This window comes from Tripterygium wilfordii, chromosome 1, assembly GCF_013401445.1.
Source record: "Tripterygium wilfordii isolate XIE 37 chromosome 1, ASM1340144v1, whole genome shotgun sequence".
NCBI classification, from domain to species: domain Eukaryota; kingdom Viridiplantae; phylum Streptophyta; class Magnoliopsida; order Celastrales; family Celastraceae; genus Tripterygium; species Tripterygium wilfordii.
In genome coordinates, this window is record NC_052232.1 from 836,160 (window position 1) to 857,667 (window position 21,508).

A 21,508-nucleotide genomic window follows, 5' to 3' on the forward strand; every position below is an offset into this window, starting at 1 on the left:
GCAATGGTGTTATGACGACACCACAGGAAATCCATCTAGGAAGCAGGGAACATCACCAAGATGGACTGTATATGGGCAGAACTAATCACAAACATAGAAGGACCTACTCCAGTCAAAAAAGAAAAAGAAAAAAAACTGTGGATTTCCTTGAGAGGAGTGCGTGTGGTGGAGGAGGGCGGGGGGGGGGGGGGGGAGAGAATAGAGTAAGAGATCAACAATTATCAAATTCAAAAACTGAAAAACTGAGGTGAACAGAATTCCATTGGTGCAATTCATATTTTACAACGTAATGTAAGAGAGTGTTGAACAACCTACGCCGGTATGAGAGCCAATATTTGATTCCTGATAATCCCCATGCACTTCTGTATCTCTGTGTAAATCGGAAGATTCTGCGAACAAGATGGTCGCAAACTTGTAACAGCGGAATCTAGCACTCGGGCAACGTCAGCTGGCGGAAACTGTCGTTCTGTACATTTCTGCATTTGTTGTAAAGATAATCAGAATCATGCTTGCAAAATAGTATATCTCAAGTGCAACAATGGACAGTCGTATCTTTTATTGTGACGAAAATATCATTACCTTTGTAACACAAGCACTTCAACAAGATATTTGGTAGATATCCGGATAAAGAATGACCGACTTGAGCAATGAGAAAAAAAAAATTAAAAAAAAAGAAGTCGAAATTCATGAAATTGGTCCCACAAAATTTAATTGAATTTTGCCACATTATGACAAGGATCACCACCTATGATCCATTGAGTGTCCCATGCTTTGCAGTTGCACCCCTAATCATTTCAGTCAGAACTTCTCTAAATGCATCAACAAGCCAATAAACCAATGTGGTACATTATGGCACCCCAGAACATCAATATTCTAATGATGCCAATGACTTATTGTCTACCAATGTTGTATATGTTCACCTTAAAAACAGCAAAAAAGCTCATTTATTCTGGTTGCTTGAGGCCAGCATTTTATCATTTCCCACTAAAAAAGGAGCTTAGAATGCTATGACCTCCAACCTAACTAATTGAACATAACCGTATCAAGGAATTTTATACAGGGCACTAGATGCAAACAAGGACCCATAAAAGGCGTTGATGATTCCAAATTGATCAAGACCTTCAACAGACGCAGTAAAGATATGGCTACAAATCTTTACCTGAATCATTAGCAAAGTCGCTACACAGTTCCCTATAAGTTCTGAGGGGATTTGTGCTTCATTTTGATCAGACAACCTGTTCAACTTAGTATCAGGTGCATGAACGGATGCCACCGGATTTGATGTGGTAGCAGTCAGCTGATCCTGAGAAGTATGATTACCGCTGAGTGGAACTGCAGGGGCAGAAGATCTCATAGCTTGTACGCTAAGATCATCTACTGTAAACCGAGTATTTAAAAAATCAATAGCATCCTCCATTCTCTCAATGCTAACCCCTTCTTTTCTCAAATAAAAAACTGTCTGAGAGTTGCACAAAACTAGTCAGATAACTACGCCATCAGGGAAGTATAAAATGCCAAGTGACCAATACTGCTGTTAGCATGCTCATTATGTGTAGAACCATTCATCCAAAATGCACCCCAAAACAAAGCCTATCACATAGCAAATGACTAGAATCAACACAAAATGTTTCCCTCGGACTACAATGCAAAAATCCCTCCAATCCCCAACCTCTCAAACACCCAAAATATAAAATATGAAAAAATCACGATGATGTGAATTGTGACTACCTTCAGAATTCGTTGAAGCTGTAATGAAGAACACAACATCCGCTTAAGGGATAAAAGTTTGACCATAATCAAAGTAGAAAACAAAAAGTTCAAGCTTAGGGCTCTCTTCAAAAAGCTTTAAAAAACAATTCGAACTTAAGGGAGAAAAAAGTCGAAAGCTCATCATTCAGTTTGTTCTAGACTACACAAGATGTAGACACATTCAATAAAAAGGGGGAAGATACTGAAATAAATGTCCTTTCTATACCTGAAGTGCAGCATCGACCATCGCCTGGGCTTTTGTTCTCGAACTTTCGACAATTTCAGCAACGTGAGATCCATAGTCTTGAGTGAGATATGAGGTACGATCAGTTAAGGTCAAATTGCCACCAAGCTCTCCTTCAGAGGCCATAGGCTTCGAACACATAAGTGGGGGATTCCCTTGATATGTGTTGCGTTGTCTCAAGCGAAACAAAGCAGAAGTAACCTGCACAGTTTAAGGGAAAGTTATTACTCAGTTGTGGCAAAGTCAAAGTGAAATAAAACTCAAAATCAGTTCATTAATAATTAATGCCTGTTCATTGGCTTCATTCAACTGTAACAGTATTGCAGCATATTGCCTCTTAAATGGTTCAGAATCCTTGAGAGAGTTGCCTTTATCTTTTTCATTTTCCAAAACCTCGTCATTCATGAGCCTAAGCTCAGATACCACGGCCTCCTTCAAATGCAAACAAGAACTATCAGTTTATTTCCAATCCACCAATATCAACTGGACAACAAAAAATTTCTATGTGCTGCTACTCATAGAAACATAAGACATTTGTCGCATGAAACAAAATTGACGAGTTTTATCAACATTACTAAATAAACAAAGCCCAAGGTAGACAAACAAAACTAAGTTCTAATTAAGTACACCTTGAACTGGTCAAATTGATTGCAAGGTCTTATCAGTCAAATCACCCAACATGAATTGTCCAACAGTTTTAGAAATATTCTAGGCAAAGTGTTTGTTTGTGAAACTAGTTAGTCACCTACTCAGCAATGAAGTTTTCAAATGATTTTATTAAGATTCAAGACTTAAGAGTTAAGACTACTAAAGGGATATTATTATAACACAATGCAGAACAAACATGATACATCTTCCCCTCAACAGATTTCAAGGAATAAAGTTTTCCTCATATTTCTTGGTTACTTGAATGACACACAGTTGGGTAAAATTATACAGCACAATATACTGATTTCTAAACACCCAGAAAGATTCATGATCGAGCATCCCCAAGATAGCTAACTTCTGTAGCGAGTCTAGCGACTCCATGAAAAATTACGGAGTAAGGATAACAATAAGAAAAAAGATGTACCAAATCATAAACAATGCGACCAACAATTATGCTCAAGTAATTTAATTTTCTGAACCGAGATATTTAAGTTTACTAACAATTAGAAGCCAGCAATATGACCTTCTTATCAAGTGCCCCTGATAACTCAGAAATAGCTTGGATATCAGCTTCCTTTGCTTGTTGGTTCTGTGAGAGGGTAGAAGGCTGAGAGTTTGCCCCTTGTTGCATAATAACAATCTTGCCAAGCCCAACTTTGTCATGTGAATTAGAAGCTAACAAAGCACCCTGGACAAGACAGTTTGTGATTAAGTAATAGCTTCCGTGAATCTCATAAATCACATCAGCAGATATTTTCAGGTGATGAAAAGGAAGAAAATAATAAATGGGGTGCCCATAATGGAATGGAATCAATGGATGGTGTAGAGCATCTCATGGACACACAAATTTTTTCAAAGAATTACATAATATTTGGAATGACAATTCGACAATATTGGCAAAACATTTGCAAGAAAATTCTTTAAAAAGCAAGGGATGAAAAGCAGGAAACTTTAATGATAATCCGCCTTTATAAAAATGAGAAAATTTTCAAGTTGTCAGGAAGCGAAAAATCGAGATTTTGTGACCCAATGTGAGCTCACTGATGAGACCATAAGCATGCACAAGGAAGTTGAGTACAAAAGTGTTTTGACCACTTAAGAGAGCAGGAAATGGCCACTTTCCCAACCCGAGTAGAGATGGTAAAATATACTGAAGCAAGAGAAGTAATTAATAAAATATGGGAATCACCATTCTAATCCTTTGCCACAATTATTCAAATGATATAACATGCAAATCAAGTAAATATTTCATGATTCGTCCCTTTAGCTTACGAGATTCTATCCGGTGGAACACTTTATATTTCACGACTCAAGTTACATTTGACACCTCCAATACGCTTACAACTTGAAACATTTGCAACGTCCAATAAGTTTACAACAGAATATAAATCTCAAGTCTACTGACCTTTGCCTGGTGTATAAATCTGCTGATGTCAAAAGTTGACGGAGAGAGCTGAGAAGAAGCATCGAAGTTCTCTAGATTCTCATATGAGGTAATTTTTAAGTACCCATCCATCTTCCTTTCAATGGATTGCCCTGTCATTTTGAGCTCATTTAAGGTCTCGGTACAATTGAGCATTATCAAGCCGGCGGGCATATTTTCCAATGGATTTGAAGGCATGCAATTAATATCCTGCAGCAGAAATAGAAGTGATATTCAATGGAAAGAACTGAACAGGACTAAAGAGAAAAAGAACGAATAAATTAAATGAGAATCTGACAGTTAACAAGTGAAAGTATCATAGGCTTCCAAAGCTAAACAACTGTAAGCATCTAGAACATACATGACCGACATCTACTTTTGTCTGAATCCTTCCATCAATATAGCCAGTGACTTTTACTTTTCCCCAAACAACGGAAAACATATAAGAAAAAAAAAATTAGCCGAACTTTTTACGCTCTTTCATCTTATTATCCATTCTATCATCAGATGTGAGGTCATTTCAAAATACCTATAACACAATTAGAAATTGTTCAAGCTGAATTTTTTTTTTGATTCATGGAGTAAGGACAAAGACAAGAGTTCAACAAAAAAATGGATGAATTTGGTGTCAATGCCATAACAGGTAACAAGCATATGCATCCTTAGCTACGTTTTCATCCGAAAAATTCATCAACTAAAAATGGATAGGTAAGCTAATGGAAAGAAGTGTTAACAACTTTATTCATTTCCATTTTTAAGAAATAGCACTCACTAAAGCCCATGAATCCATTACATTCAAGGTTTACAGTTTACACCCCCTCATACATAGTTGTGGACATCTCACAGGATAGCAGTCTAGTAATTGATGGCTAGCTGCTAGCAAAGGGTCAACAATTTGCTACAACAATAAACTCCCAATACGAATGCAGAAATAAAAATTAAACATAACAGATGATTAGCTCCAATGTTAATGGAACTTGTTAGAGATATGTATTAGAGCATCCACAATGGTGCTCTATTTAACATTGTTAACAATACTTTTTGGATAAATATAGTGCTATATCATCACAATGGGTATAATGGTGTGTATTTCAAGTACTTGAAATGTTACTTTTTTGATAAATATAACGCTACATGCACACAATGGGTGAAAAATGACACTTGAAAATTTAGTTGTGAAAAAAGGATACTTGAGAGTTGGAGTATATATATAGTTAATGAATAGTGAAGAGAGAGATGATGAAAATGAAGAGAGAAGTGATGAAAATGAAGAAAGAGAAGATTAAAAGGAAGAGAGAGGTGATGAAAAGAAAGAGAGAGAAGATGAAAGAAATAAAGAGATGATGAAAAGGAAGAGAGAGAAAATAGAGAAAATGAATATAGAGTGTTGGAATTTATGGAGTGTTGATGAATAGTGTTTATTATGGGACCCACTCATCCAATTAAATTGTGTCACATAGGAGAGAGGAGAAGAAAGAAAATGATTTTGAAGTGCTGTATTATATTACTACTACTGTGGATGCTCTTATGTATATTTTTAGTATAGAAGGGTAGTATGGTCTTCTCTTCATTCTCTTGTCTATATACTCATGTATTACTCATTTGTTACACAACATATACAATTTTACCTTTGTAACATGGTATCGAGCTAGGTTTATTTCCTCTCAAATTTTTTTTCGTGCCGCCTCTTTCCTTCCGACACTCCCCCTCTCCGGCGAGCTCTATCTCTCCTGCTCACTGCTTCTCCGGCAAGCTCTCTCTCTCCTGCCAACTGCTTCTCCGGCGAGCTCTCTCTTTCCTGCTCACTCTGCTCCACTGCTTCTCCGGCGATCTCTCTCCTGCACAACTGCCGTGTGTGTCCCAGGCGAAAGGTCCTTCTTATTTTGGGAAAGCAAGTACAACTTCTGCAACTCAACGCGCAACCCAGCCAGATCTGTTTTCTTCTGCAACTCAACGCGCAACCCAGCCAGATCTGTTTTTGACCTTCTGACATTGAAGTTTGGCCCTCCATATTTCTGAAATTGCAGTTTGGTCCTTCCAGCTTTCTGATATTGCAGTTTGGCCCTCCATATTTCTGAAATTGCAGTTTGGTCCCTCCAGCTTTCTGACATTGCAGTTTGGTCCCTCTATATTTCTGAAATTTCAATTTGGTCCCTCCAAATTTCTGAAATTGCATTTTGGTCTCTCCCGCTTTCTGAACTTACAGTTTAGTCCCTACAGCTTTTTTTTTGAAATTGTAGTTTGTATTGATGGCAACTCTTGGTGCTGATTTTCCACCTTTGACGGGGACTGGTTCCTCTGCCACTCGGTCTTTGTCGACCTCGGCTGTAACTACGGCACTCTCATCATCATCGACGACCGTTGGTTTGACCACCCTTGACCTTCCTAGGGATTTTCTTCCCACTTCGACTGATTTTCGGCTCACTTCAGCCGGTGACTGGCCTACTTGGAGTGCCACGGTTCGTAATGCCTTGTTTGGCCGAGGGCTCTTATCTTATCTCACAGATGGTCCACCTGCTGATGGTTCTGATGATGTTTTAGCTGCTTGGACTCTTCGAACTAACCGGGTCTCCAGTTATCTGATTGAGTCTCTCGACCCGGCTCTCCGTCCTGATCTAGTTACTCAAGCTGCCCATGTTGTTTGGAGATCTCTTACCGCTCGTTTTGTTGAGCGCAGTGGGGCTCGTCAGTATTCACTTCTCACTCAGGCTGCTACTGCTCGTCAGGATGATCGGTCTATTCAGCAGTTCTATCACCACATGCGTGGTTTTTGGCGTGAGTTGGAGGTTTTTCTCTCTGCTGGCAGTCATATTGCTGCTGATGTGGTTTTTTGGGATATGCGTCACATGTACGAGTTTTTGATGGCTCTCCGCCCCGAGTTTGGTCCTCTGGTTGGTCAGCTTATACATCGCGACCCCCCTCCCAGCCTCGAGACTGCAGTTGCTGAGTTAGTCGCCGAGGAGACTCGTCTTCGCCTACTAGGTGGGGTCTAGTCTACTCCTGCACCCTCTAGTTTCTCCGGTGTTCTTGCTGCAGCTCCCTCTGGTGTTTCCACAGCTCTGTCACCTCCATCTGGTCGTCCTACTTGCCCTCATTGCATGCGGCCAGGTCATACTATAGATGACTGTTGGAAGCTCCACCCCGAGCGTCCTGTTGGACCTCGTGGCCGCGGCCGCCGTGCCTCCACTTCCACTGTTGCGGCTGTTACTCATGCACTTCCTTTTCCTGCTCCTGCTCCTGCTCTTGCTTTGCCTCAGATTGATATTCAACAATTTCAGTAATTCCAGCAGTTCCAGCAGTATCAGTAGCGTCTTGAGCAGATGACTACTTCTTCTAGCACTGGTAGCACTCCTGCACCCTCTGCTTTCTCAGCCACTGGTATGTCTAGTACTTGGATTTTTGACTCTGGGGCCTCTCATCATATGACCTCTGATGCCTCACTGTTGACTGATTGTAGTCCCGCACCTCCTATTCCCTCTATTTACACTGCTGATGGTTCTCCATTCAGAGTTTCTCAGGCTGGCTCTATTACTACTACCTCAGAGCCCTCAGGCCATCTCTCTCTACCCTCTGTTCTTCATGCTCCTCAATTGAGCATGAACCTTATTTCTGTTGGTGGTATATGTGATTTTGGCTATGATGTTTTATTCACACCCTCTTCTTGTCGTGTGCAGGATCCGTCTACCAACCGGGTGATTGGCAGTGGTCGTAGAGTGGGTGGCCTCTATCATCTCCAGTCCCTCCACATTCCCTCCTCGCGTCCTAGTTTTTGTGGTCTTGCCTCTCCTACTCCTGATATCTGGCACAGACGATTAGGTCATATTTCTGAATCGCGACTGAAGAGTCTCTCCCTGTCTGGAGCTCTCGGTCGTGGTCCTTTTTCTGCTTTGAGTCCTTGTCTTGGTTGTAAGCTTGCTAAAGCTACAGCACTCCCTTTTTCCCCCAGTGTATCCCAAACTTCTAGTGTTTTTGATCTATTACATTCAGATATTTGGGGCCCTGCACCTCTCCCTTCTATTTGTGGTTATCGTTATTATGTTTCCTTTATTGATGACTTTACTCGCTATACTTGGGTCTATCTCTTACAACATCGCTCTGAGATTCTCTCTTTGTATGAGCACTTTACCACTATGATTTTCACTCAGTTCGGTCGTCGCATCAAGACGCTTCGCTCTGATTGTGCTCTTGAGTACTTGTCTTCTAGTATGCGCTCGTTGCTCTCCTCTCACGGTACCATTTTTCAACACTCATGTCCTCACACACATGAGCAGAATGGTGTTGCTGAAAGGAAGCATCGACACATTCTCGAGACTACTCGGGCACTTCTACTTTCGGCTTCTGTGCCTCGTTCTTACTGGGCTGAGGCTTTCTCACTTCAGTCAATCTTATCAACATTACTCCCTCTTCAGTTCTCCCTGGTCGTATCTCTCCTCATGAGCGGCTCTTCAGCTCCCCACCTGACTACTCTCGTCTTCGCACATTTGGCTGCACTTGTTTTGTCCTATTACCTCCTCCTGAGCGTTCCAAATTGTCTTCTATTTCTGTCAAATGTATTCTCCTCGGTATCAGTGCTGAACACCAGTGTTATCGTTGCTACGATCCCTTGACTCGACGCGTCCGTATCTCTCGTCATGTCTCCTTTCTTGAGGATGTTCCTTATTTCTTCTCGACATCTCAGGATCTTACCTTTCTTACGCTTCCGCCTTTACCCACTCCTGAAATTTCTACTCTCTCCCCTCCTATTTCCTCTACCTCCATTCTAGATATTTCAATCTCTTCCACTCCCTCGGATTCTACTCCTACTGAGCCTAATCCTCCATCTTCCTCGTCCTCTGTTGGCCCTGATCACGTTCCCCCTGTACCTGATCCTCCATCTCCATCTTCATCATCGTCCTCGACTGATATTGTTCCTCCTCCTCCTTCATCTGGTATTACTCATTATCCTCTTCACTACACCCGTGATCTTGACTATGTCCCATCTTCTAGTTTTGATACTACCACATCCTCCTCGATCACTTGTCCATCCTCTGCTAGTACGGATCCTCCTGCACCTCGCTATCCTCAGCGCGAGCGACGTCCTGTGGAGAGGTATGGTTATAATTCTGTTTCCACTTATGCTCCACAGTTTACTGCTTTTCTTACTGCTCTTCATTCGGAGTCTGAGCCTAGTACATACAGTGAGGCATCTCAGTCCGTTCAGTGGCAGCAGGCTATGGTTGAGGAGTTTGAGGCTTTTAGGGAGACTCGGACTTGGGATGTGGTTCCTCTTCCTGTTGGTGTTAGGCCTATTGGCTGCAAATGGATTTACCGGGTCAAACGTCGACCTGATGGGTCCATTGAGCGCTATAAGGCGCGTCTTGTAGCTAGAGGTTTTTCTCAGGTGCATGGTATTGATTATGATGAGACCTTTGCTCCAGTTGCTCAGATGACTACAGTTCGCACTTTATTGGCAGTTGCGGCAGTTAGTCAATGGCCTCTTCTTCAGATGGATGTGAAGAATGTCTTTCTCAATGGTGATCTTTCAGAAATTGTTTACATGCAACCCCCTCCTGGACTTCGGACTCCTCCTCAACATGTTTGTCGCCTTCGTCGGGCTATCTATGGTCTCAAACAAGCCCCTCGGGCTTGGTTTGAGCGTTTTCGTCAGGTGGTGACTCAGGCTGGATTTACTGAGAGTTCTCAGGATCACTCTCTATTTGTTCGGTCATCCCCTCAGGGGCGGGCGATTCTGCTGTTGTATGTGGATGATATGATCATTACAGGTGCTGATACCGCTGCCATTCAGTATCTTCAGCGACACCTTCAATCTCAGTTTCGGATGAAAGATCTTGGTTCTCTCAGGTATTTTCTTGGTATTGAGATTACTCGTTCTGATCATGGCATTCTGCTGTCCCAACAGAAGTATCTCTCTGACATCCTCAGTCGGGCTGCTCTCTCAGATACTCGCAGTGTTGACATTCCTCTTGAGCTTAATGTGAAGCTCCGTCCGACTGATGGTCAGCCTCTTCCTGATCCGACTCGCTACAGGCAGATTGTTGGTCAGCTTGTGTACCTATGCATCACTCGTCTGGATATTGCTCATGCTGTGAGTATTGTGAGTCAGTTTATGTCTGCTCCCAGCTCAGTTCACTATGGTGCTCTCCTTCGGATTCTTAGGTATCTTAGTGGGACTATGACTAGGTCCTTGTACTTATCATCATCCTATCATCATCCTCGCCTCTCACTCTTCAGGCATACTCAGATGCTGATTGGGCAGGTGATCCTACTTCTCGTCGCTCTATTACAGGCTACTGTGTGTTTCTTGGTGACTCTCTCATCTCTTGGCGCAGCAAGAAACAGAATGTAGTCTCTCTTTCTAGCACAGAGGCGGAATATCGTGCCATGGCCACTACGGCTAAGGAGATTGTTCATCTACGTCGTCTCCTTAGTCACTTGGGTGTCCATATTTCTGGACCCACACCGATGCATTGTGACAACAGGAGTGCTATCCATATTGCCAGCAATCCTGTTTTTCACGAGAGGACGAAACACATTGAGATTGATTGTCACTTTGTTCGTGAGCAGTTTCTATCGGATGTTCTCTCCTTGCCTTTCACTTATTCTGTTGCACAATTGGCGGATTTCTTCACGAAGTCTCACACTGTTTCTCGTCATCAGCTTCTCATTGGCAAACTCTCGATGTTTGACCCACCTTGAGTTTGAAGGGGGGTGTTAGAGATATGTATTATGTATATTTTTAGTATAGAAGGGTAGTATGGTCTTCTCTTCATTCTCTTGTCTATATATGATAAATGTTCAAATATACACTTTAAATGATAAATTATCATGAACATTTGTCATATAATTTGGGCGTAAAGTGATTATTACACAATTAAAAGTACAAATGTCATTTTTTTAATCACTTTATATTTATTTCTATATTTTTAGGCCCAAAAACATATAACTCATATTTCAGGTCAGGCTTTATTCCATAAACAATCTTAGTTTTGTTTGACTTTGTATTCTGTTATATATATAAGTCGTAAAGTGCATAGTAACATTACTATTCATGAATAGTAATACATAAAAGTCGCAGAATGTATAGTAATATTTACTATTCATGAACAGTAATATATGTAAAGTCGCATGATGAATAGTAATTATATTATTTCTTCGTCGTTTTTTTCCTTCTATAAATAGAGACGGAAAACATTGAAGAAAGACATCACAAAAACCAGAGAAGAAATCAGAGAGGAAAGAGGAGAAGAAATCAAGGAGGAAGAGGAGAAAGAAATCAAGGAGTGAGTTCTTGAGTTTTATTTTCTCTTTTACAGCAATTTGCTCACATATTCTTTCTAGAATTTTGTGAGATCAATTGTTGGTTGTGTAAACCTAGTATGAGGAACTAATCCTCTTACTAGGGTGATGATGGATCCACTCTATTGTATCTAAATAAATTTAGTTTGATTAATTGTTAATTTATTTATGCTATGTCAAGTGTTAATTAGCTATTCTTTATTGATAATTAAATCTTGATGCTTAGCTACCATCTAGGTTCGATTACCATGATGCAAATTGAGACAAATGCCCATATCCAATTTGAGACCAGCTTCTTGCAGTTAACACCAGAGTTACCTAGACATAAATGCCATATGCTAGGATCTTTGTGATCGCTACATAAGTTACCATAAATCCTAATGCATTCTTGATTGTCCTAGCCAATCCAAATGCCCATGGATGGTTGCAATTGAGAATAGACGTGGTAAGTCAGATGCCCATGACTATTACATAAATTAGGGGACTTGATCTTTGACATGCATGAATGAAATGATAATTGTCGGCTAAATAATTTAAATACAATAGAGTTGGTGAAATCGGATCCCTAGTGTTTGTTTATTTGTGTTAATCCTTATTTATTTTGTTTCCATTGATAATTACAAGAGTTGGAATTGCAGATATTTAATATTCAGTCCTTGTGGGTACGACACTCGTATTTGCCACTTCTATACTACAATTGATTCGTGCACTTGCGAGTATAATTTGGGTTTATAATCGCTATACTTTTAGCGGGTACTAAACCTCACATCAAGTTTTTGGCGCCGTTGCCGGGGACTGATTTAATATATTGTTATCTAACTCTTGTATATATGTATATATGTATATATTAATATTAGTATACTACACCTCCTTAATGGAAGGTTTTTCATTTTTCATTTCATTTTATTTATTTATTTATTTTTATTTTTTTGTGGATGGCTTTACCGCCCCATCTAACTATATATTATTGGCTGGTTCTACTGCTACCGCCTATATCTGTTTATAATAACTGTCACAAACATTTACTAACTTACTAACATTTATTCATTTATTTATTTATTTATTTATACAGTATTATTTATATTTGTGGTTGGCTTTACACTGCCCCACCTGTACATATATACTTATATGGTCGGCTAAGCCGCCTACTATAATTTTTTATTTCTGTTAATACTTATGGTTGGCCTTTATGCCCCATTTTACTGTCTTTTATATTAATTTTTTTTATTTTGTGTATATTAACTCTTTTAATTTTGTTGAAAAAAAAAAAAACTACAAGTTCACCTTGCATAAAAAATAAAAATTAAAAATTAAAAAAAATTTTAAAATTAAAAAAAAAAAAAAAAATTTCATTTTGGCCTTTCCACCATCATTCTCTAATGGTTGACTCGACAATCTGCCCAGTTGATATTCCTCATGGTGAAATTAAACGAATTTTGGAGAAGACTGTGAATATCAAAAGAACTGACTGGAGTATAAAATTGAATGATGCTCTTTGGGCATATCGCACTGCATACAAAACTCCAATTGGCATGTCTCCATATCGTTTGATTTTTAGCAAGGGTAGCCATCTTCTTATGGAGCTCGAGCATAAAGCATTCTGGGTAATAAAAAAGTTGAATTTTCATTACAATGCAGCTGGTGAGAACACTTTGTCTTGCCCAGACATTACTCTCCAAGATCCAGGTAATTGAGTGTTGGGAACACTCCGTCTTGCCCAGACGATAAATACAGCGCTTATGGGAGGCAACCCATATTTCTTTTTCATCTATTTTTTTCTTTCTTTATTTTATTTTATTTTATTTTATTTTTTATATATTATCTGATTTTAAAAAAAAAAAAAAAAACAAAAGAGAAAAAAAAAAGTCATCCTCGAGTGTGATAATGAGCCGCAAAGCGTGACAGTAAAGTGAGTACTGATGTGACAAGCACCACGAATTTCTTTCTTTATTGTCTCGATCAGTTTTCATCTTCATCTCACTCATTTTCTGGCAAGAGTGTGTTTTCTCTTTAACAGAGATCAGAAGCCATGCCGAGGCGACCACGCACCATCGTATCACAATTGCAGTCCAGGCTTGCGTTGTTCAATACAGCTGAAATAATTCCGGAGTGTCAAATTGACAAAACGATACAACGAGAAGCCATCAACAGATGGGCGATGAACTACTTGAGGGAGCATTCTTTGTTGTTTCTCGTAGATCCAGATCCAGAAAATAACTTACTGGTGTATCCTCAGATCATTCGCTCTTTCTATCACACTCTCATCGAGTTACCACGAAGCGAGCGGACTAGGGATCAATTGGTTTATCAGGTTATCATTGCTGGTGTGAAAGTTCAATTCACAACAGCAGATCTGTGTTGCTGCTTAGGGTATCCACCAACAGATGATGAGCCCACTGGATCTCGACAACCAATCTATGCATCAAAGCAAGAAATGATTGATGATATGTGCGGTGGAAAGATGAATAAACACAATAACGCTGCACGCCGCGCCTATTTGCCATCAAAGATGTGGTTGTTGGATGATGCTATTAGGAAAAATCTTTGTCCTATAGGCCATGAGCAAGAACGACGGGGAAAATTCCTGTCTGTTTTATACTATATGTATAAAGGGTGTTGGTTTGATATTGGAAAGATCTATCTGGCCATGATCTGCAAAGCCAAATATGTTGTTGAGAATAAGCAAAAAAAGGTGGGGAAGTTATTTTTCCCACGGCTTATCACAAGGTTGCTTTTGTTCAAAAGCATTCGACCTCCTCGGCCTCAAGCATCTTTGGGTTATCAGGTCACCATGCTGGAAAAATGGACATGGCGTCAGAGCATCAGCCATTTGAAAACAACTTCTGCTAGACAGAAGCAGACCAAAGAAGCTCCCTCAACATCACCACCTGGAGATTCCTCATCAGGAGTTGCAGTGTCTCCACAATCAGATCACATGAGTGCAGCAATAGCCCGGCTAGAGATGGGGCTACAAACACTAGAGGATGGACAACACAGACTGGAGCACATGATGGCCGCACTCATGGATATGATACGAAAGTGAAAACATAGCCATCCAACGGACAGAATTGTTTTTGTGTCAGGTTGTATTTTTCTGAACCATAGCTTTGCATATGTACTTTTCAAATTTTTTTTTTTTTTATTTTTTTTTATTTTTATTTTTATTCTCTATTTTATTTTTCTTTTCCCATTGAGGACAATGCCAGATTTTAAGAGGGGGAGGAATTGGTTTGATATTTAAAAAAAAAAAAAATGGTAGCTAGAGGAGGCAAGTGCTGTGCTACCTTAGGTGCAAGCTTGAAACACTTGTAGTTGATCTCTTAGAGGGATGCCAACTCAACCAGCTAAGTAATTAGTAGTTTGTCCAGGAAACAACCACCGATAAGGTATTTGGGAGTCCTAAGCATGGACTGGACGAAATGTCCATAATTGTAAAGCCCCAAAGTGGAGATACAAAGGACTGTTGACCTTGGCTTGGGTTTTATTGAGCCGACCAGAAACTCTTAGAGAATGACAACCTATTGTAAGGCCTTGTTAGCCTTTTGCCCTTGCTACGGGGTACATCTCTTTAGTTAGGTTGATAGTAACCTAGCATCCAGTCTCAAGGATCCTGGTGTTGAGACAAATTCCGTTTGTTTACGGTGCTTTGGGAATATTGAGTCTTAGAACCGTTTGTTTGTTAAATATCTATTCTGTTTAATGATTGCTAAAAAAAATAAATAAATAATTGTGATTTGGAAGTCATGTTCTTATCATATTTCTAAATTGGTCTGAATATCTCTGAAGTGTGGATAACAATTTGAGTTGAATACCCATAATCACTTGTGGATTTTTTTTTTCTGACTTTAGTTTTGTCTCACCTATTCTATTTAATAATTGGATCAATTGCACAGAATTACATATTTGTGAGGTATGATATTTAAGATTAATTATGAATACTGTGATTTTCTTGAGTTGAATTAGAATTCTTTGAATATTAATATCTTGGGATACATGTATATATTCATATTTATATTAAAAAGAAAAAAAAAAAAAGAGTACATTATGAATAAATGGGAGTGTTTGTAAGTTTTTCTGCTGAGTAACCGGGCCTCTTGCCTCAGTAAGCAGTGAGTGTTCGCGTAAAAAGGTAGAAAAATCAAGACATCAACCCATGTGACAAGCGAAGTTTTGTAGCCTTTTTGACTCGAGTTATTAAACCCGTTGGGGTGTCTTTACACCTAATGCCCTGAGCCAACTGGATTGGGAGTCATTGGTTGAACGCTTGTTACAAGGGTCATTTAGAAAGCTTAATGAGACTGAGCATTGCACAAGTCACATAATATTATATATATATAAAAAAAAAAATGAAAAGTCAATAAATAAAATCCCTTGATATTAATTATTCATTGAGTCTGATGATTCTTGTGATATTGCAATATTTGTGTTAAGATTAAATTAAAGCCACGTATTTATGTTAAAAAACTTGATGTGAGGTTTAGTACCCGCTAAAAGTATAGCGATTATAAACCCAAATTATACTCGCAAGTGCACGAATCAATTGTAGTATAGAAGTGGCAAATACGAGTGTCGTACCCACAAGGACTGAATATTAAATATCTGCAATTCCAACTCTTGTAATTATCAATGGAAACAAAATAAATAAGGATTAACACAAATAAACAAACACTAGGGATCCGATTTCACCAACTCTATTGTATTTAAATTATTTAGCCGACAATTATCATTTCATTCATGCATGTCAAAGATCAAGTCCCCTAAATTATGTAATAGTCATGGGCATCTGACTTACCACGTCTATTCTCAATTGCAACCATCCATGGGCATTTGGATTGGCTAGGACAATCAAGAATGCATTAGGATTTATGGTAACTTATGTAGCGATCACAAAGATCCTAGCATATGGCATTTATGTCTAGGTAACTCTGGTGTTAACTGCAAGAAGCTGGTCTCAAATTGGACATGGGCATTTGTCTCAATTTGCATCATGGTAATCGAACCTAGATGGTAGCTAAGCATCAAGATTTAATTATCAATAAAGAATAGCTAATTAACACTTGACATAGCATAAATAAATTAACAATTAATCAAACTAAATTTATTTAGATACAATAGAGTGGATCCATCATCACCCTAGTAAGAGGATTAGTTCCTCATACTAGGTTTACACAACCAACAATTGATCTCACAAAATTCTAGAAAGAATATGTGAGCAAATTGCTGTAAAAGAGAAAATAAAACTCAAGAACTCACTCCTTGATTTCTTTCTCCTCTTCCTCCTTGATTTCTTCTCCTCTTTCCTCTCTGATTTCTTCTCTGGTTTTTGTGATGTCTTTCTTCAATGTTTTCCGTCTCTATTTATAGAAGGAAAAAAACGACGAAGAAATAATATAATTACTATTCATCATGCGACTTTACATATATTACTGTTCATGAATAGTAAATATTACTATACATTCTGCGACTTTTATGTATTACTATTCATGAATAGTAATGTTACTATACACTTTACGACTTATATATATAACAGAATACAAAGTCAAACAAAACTAAGATTGTTTATGGAATAAAGCCTGACCTGAAATATGAGTTATATGTTTTTGGGCCTAAAAATATAGAAATAAATATAAAGTGATTAAAAAAATGACATTTGTACTTTTAATTGTGTAATAATCACTTTACGCCCAAATTATATGACAAATGTTCATGATAATTTATCATTTAAAGTGTATATTTGAACATTTATCAATATACTCATGTATTACTCATTTGTTACACAACATATACAATTTTACCTTTGTAACAGAACTAATATTGTTAAAAATATAAATTGCGACACCCATAAACTTCTTAATAAGAAAATCTACCAAAGGTACAATTGTCATAGAAGTTTTGTTAGATGAAACATACAACTTTCAATACCACAAGGGTAACTAAAGGAAAGAGGAGAGGATACCTGAGGTAAAAAAGCAAAGCAATTCACGTACATAACCATATTGAATGAAGGAAAGAAATTGACCAGAATAAAGAAATATACTAGGTATTTGAAAAATATTTGGAAAATTCCTCATCAGCACACCACAAATACAGAACAAACTTCATGACTACCATTTCTCTGCGCAGTAAAGAAGGAAAATTTTCGGATTTGTAAAAAATCAAATTTCTCGTAAATCAGAAGAATGACGCCAGAAGTAATCTAAATGTGTGATAAACAAGGGAAAAATTACCATGACATATTCAACACCCAGTTCAGGTTGGTCAAACTGAACACAGCACCTGCTATGATCAATACTTAATACACTTCCATCGTGAACCTCTCCTGTGCTCGGATGGATGGCAACGACACGTTGTCCAACTGATAGAGGTCGAGCTAAATCAGTTGGAAGACCATCTCTAATGCCTTCTCGAAGTTCAGCATAATGTTTTCTGACAGACTCTTGGTACTGATTAAGCTTCTCTTTTTCTTCTTTCAAAAACTGCTTAGAAAATCTCCGTGGTTTGCCTAAGGAGCTGCATCAATTACAATGTCTTATGAAGCCAATTCTAGCCAATGCTTCATCAGAACCAAGCATAAATAACCACAATCTGCATGTGGAAGAAGTTTAACAGCATACCTCCTTATGACACCCCATTCAACACGGGTTAATCTTGGGACATGCCCTAATCCAACGTGATCCAGGTATTCCACAAACTCTCTTTTAGCAAACCATGGGTAATCAATTGCACTATAGAACCACTCAAATACACACCACCTCCGAACTTTATACCGAGAAAGACAATTGGAAAGCATCTTCTGTAATTGTAAATTATGCATAAATAATAGCAATAAAAAGATTAAAGAAACTCAACTTTATCTTTGAAAAATGTGAAAATAACCTTTTTACCTTAAGATTGACAGCTCTGTCATGGGATGAAGGGATGTTTATGAATGATTGGCAGTATACGATGTTCTCTGATGGCTTCGTTTCTTTCTCAATCAGTGGCTTTGATGCATCAATCTTACGCCTGCTCCTCACTTTGGTAGGCAAATAGACCTGATTTGAAGATGGGAACTCTTTGGTTGATGGAGGTGTATTATTCTGTTCCTTACCATGATGAGCACCGAGAGAAATAAGCTCCAGAGATTTCCCCACTCTCCCTTGCCTTGAATGAGTAGCACCATGAGAGTGTTTACTCATATTCTTCTTAACTTTGTCCATGGTCTATAACCGAGAAAAAAAAAGAGTAAAAAATAAGCCATTCTACCAAAGGACAGTAGTGTAGTGGAACTGTGGAAGCATATTGACAATACCAAGAACAATTTAGAGGACATATCAATGACCAAGGTACGAGTGAAAAAATTATTGACCCTTAATTCAGAACTCTCTAGAAGGAAATGTTTAAAAACTGATGAGAGATATTAATGAGATATGGACTCATATATTACTCTAATATCATCACTAAAAGAAAAAGTGAATGTGTCCCCTCATGGACCTCATTAAACACAAAACTTTAGAGTCAAAAGGTCGTGCAATATCCATATAATACTCTAAATGGTAAAAGCCAAATACTTAACATTCAGTTTCATATTCTGAAATAAGTTATTTATTCAGTTTTATGATCTAAATGAAATTTCTTCCACACGAGCACTATTTTTATAATGGCACATGTTAAAATTTTGAAGGAAAAGAATAACAAACCTCAACCTCCTGAGATTCACTCAGACGAGATTCAGTATAATCTTCACTTTTTTTGATCTGCAAGCAGTTGGAAATTGGAATGCACTTTGTCATCAACTTTCTGAGCCGTGGGAAAAAATCAGGTAGGAAACACAGCAAATTGAGAGCATTTGGACTAACACTTATCCTTACTTTATGTGGTGAGGACCTCTGTCTCCTTTTTCCTACTACAGCATTTATCTGATGAGTTTCCTTCACTTCTGGAGGGGTACCAGTGTCATGAGCAAAGCTTTTTCTAAGTTTTGGAGATTTAAAGGCAATGGCCTTCACTGCAGGTGCTGAGTGATTTTCTTTATGCTTATACTTCTCAACAATCCCAATATTCTCTTCCTTGAGCCGCAAAGATGACTCTAAACACATATATAACAAAATATTAGAACTAAATTCGGCTAATGACATCCAAGGCAATGTAGGATAAAGCATCACAAGGCCACTGATGATGTAAAGAGAGCACACAAAGAAAATTCTTGGTGTCGATAAGAATTGAAGTTTGCAAATGACAAGGATTCAAAAAGAATTTATTTCTGCGACAAATCATGGCATTCACATATCTCAAAGTCAAAACCAATGAGGGCTCTTCTGTTCGGTTTAAGCATGCAACCATTCAGCAAAGCCAATAGAGAAATAATGTGAGTAGGGAGCACCAAGAGCAAGTCCATGCTTTCCACTTTCCAGCTCAAGCTGATGATCATACTAATAAGTAATGACAAAGTTGATAAACACTTTGCTTTGAAATGACAAAGACATTGTAGGATACAAATTGCAGAGTGCATGATTACAGATTATATGGAGTTGCATAAAAGGTGAAGGCAAGTATGTTCAAAACTACCGATTCTTTGGTCTTCATGTGGTTTTACATTTGTTGTTAACAAACAACATATTCTAGAGCAAGTGCAGTCTAACATTTATTGCATAAGAAATCACAATCATATCCACCAAGGGTCCACTAACTATAAAAGAAAGAACAAACGAAGAAAAACAAAGCTAAATATCACCATAATGTCTCTAACGTAAATGTGTAACCACAAATCTACTAGATTTAGGCTACCTCTAAACTATAAGGTTACAATGATAAAGCAGAAAACAAAAGGCAGTTTAATTATCAATTACACCATTCATGACATATTCTTTTAGTATGTTAATGATTCCCACATCATCACTGCCTTAGTATCAACACTAAGGTGATTGCTAATGACTTCATTACTATCAACTATAAGCTAGTGAAGTTCATGATACAACATGGGAACTAACTTATAGAGCCTTCTCATGCATAGTGATAGATAAACAACTCCCGTGACTAAGGCTTCCGCAATGAGCGGGGTTGGGGGCATGCAAGATGTACGCAGACCTTACCCCCATATAATATGTAAGAGACTGTTTCTAGAAATTGAACTGTGACCTCTAGATTGCACCATGCAACTATACCATTAGGCCATATGTGATACAGAATAAAATACTAGGTCCTAGATAACATGGTCAGCCAACAAAAATGTAGACGTAGCAAATTGAACACAAATGTTGAAACCATCAAAAATATGTATCCTCTAATATTACAAAACACATAATAGCAGGGATAGCAAAGTGCAACTTAAAATAAAAAAGAACTTTGCTTTTAAAAAAAAATTCAACTTTATACTTAATATAAGTATATAACACATTTAAAAGAACAAAAAAAAGTGAAAGATAGAGAAACAAACACATATAGCAGGGATGGCAAAGTGCAACTTAAAACAAAAAAGAAATTTGCTTTTAAAAAACAAATTCAACTTCATACTTAATTAATATAAGTATATAACACATTTAAAAGAACAAAAAAAGTGAAAGATAGAGAAACAAGTGGTCATACCAGCATCAAAATTTGTTTCTGGCATCATCAAGGACAAATCCGCCAGAGTCTGCAAGGCATCAAATGCAGAGCATTCATCTGAGAAGAGAGAAGAAAATTGAGATGCTACCTTCGACAGACTGTGGGATAATAATAGGTTGAGTTCATTGCTAATTGAAAAAAAAAGGATCAAAACGATCAAAAAAAAAAAGAAAAAAAGAAAGTCAACAGATTGGGGGATAATAACCGGTTGAGTTCATTACTATGTATAGTGTACCAAAAGCCATCCAACTACGGGTGTAATCAGAGAAAACTGCTCAGTTGCTCATGAACTATCCACTAAGAGCTCAACTCATTCTAGTAAACTAGTAAACTAGATAAGCTCCATCTTAGTAAAACAAAGGTTATAAGCCTAAGAGCTATAACTGTGGTAGTTTCAGTGCTTTGTTTTCCATGTCAAAAGTACAAAATTTAGTTCGAGCTTTTGGTCAACTAACTCAAATTCCCTATTGAGCATAATATCAAAGCCCCATAACCTAAATTAAAGGCTCATGCTTGTCTATCTCAAACATCCTTCACCATGTTATAATATTTTATAAATCAAA

General features: G+C 38.1%; 1 protein-coding gene across 1 annotated transcript; it reads right to left on the minus strand.

The window, feature by feature from the left end:
- Nucleotides 1–204: 204 nt before the first annotated feature.
- On the minus strand, nt 205–21,358 carry LOC120002209 (protein ALWAYS EARLY 3-like). The gene is made up of 13 exons (XM_038850870.1): nt 21,330–21,358; nt 20,925–21,073; nt 19,211–19,428; nt 19,040–19,096; nt 18,245–18,562; nt 17,975–18,153; nt 17,588–17,870; nt 4,047–4,274; nt 3,165–3,329; nt 2,282–2,425; nt 1,976–2,194; nt 1,160–1,459; nt 205–476 (listed from the first exon to the last, which is right to left on the minus strand). Exons 1-13 carry the CDS (start codon nt 21,356–21,358, stop codon nt 312–314), a joined length of 2,454 nt encoding a protein of 817 aa, XP_038706798.1. The 3' UTR covers nt 205–311.
- Between the last annotated feature and the right edge of the window lie 150 nt (nt 21,359–21,508).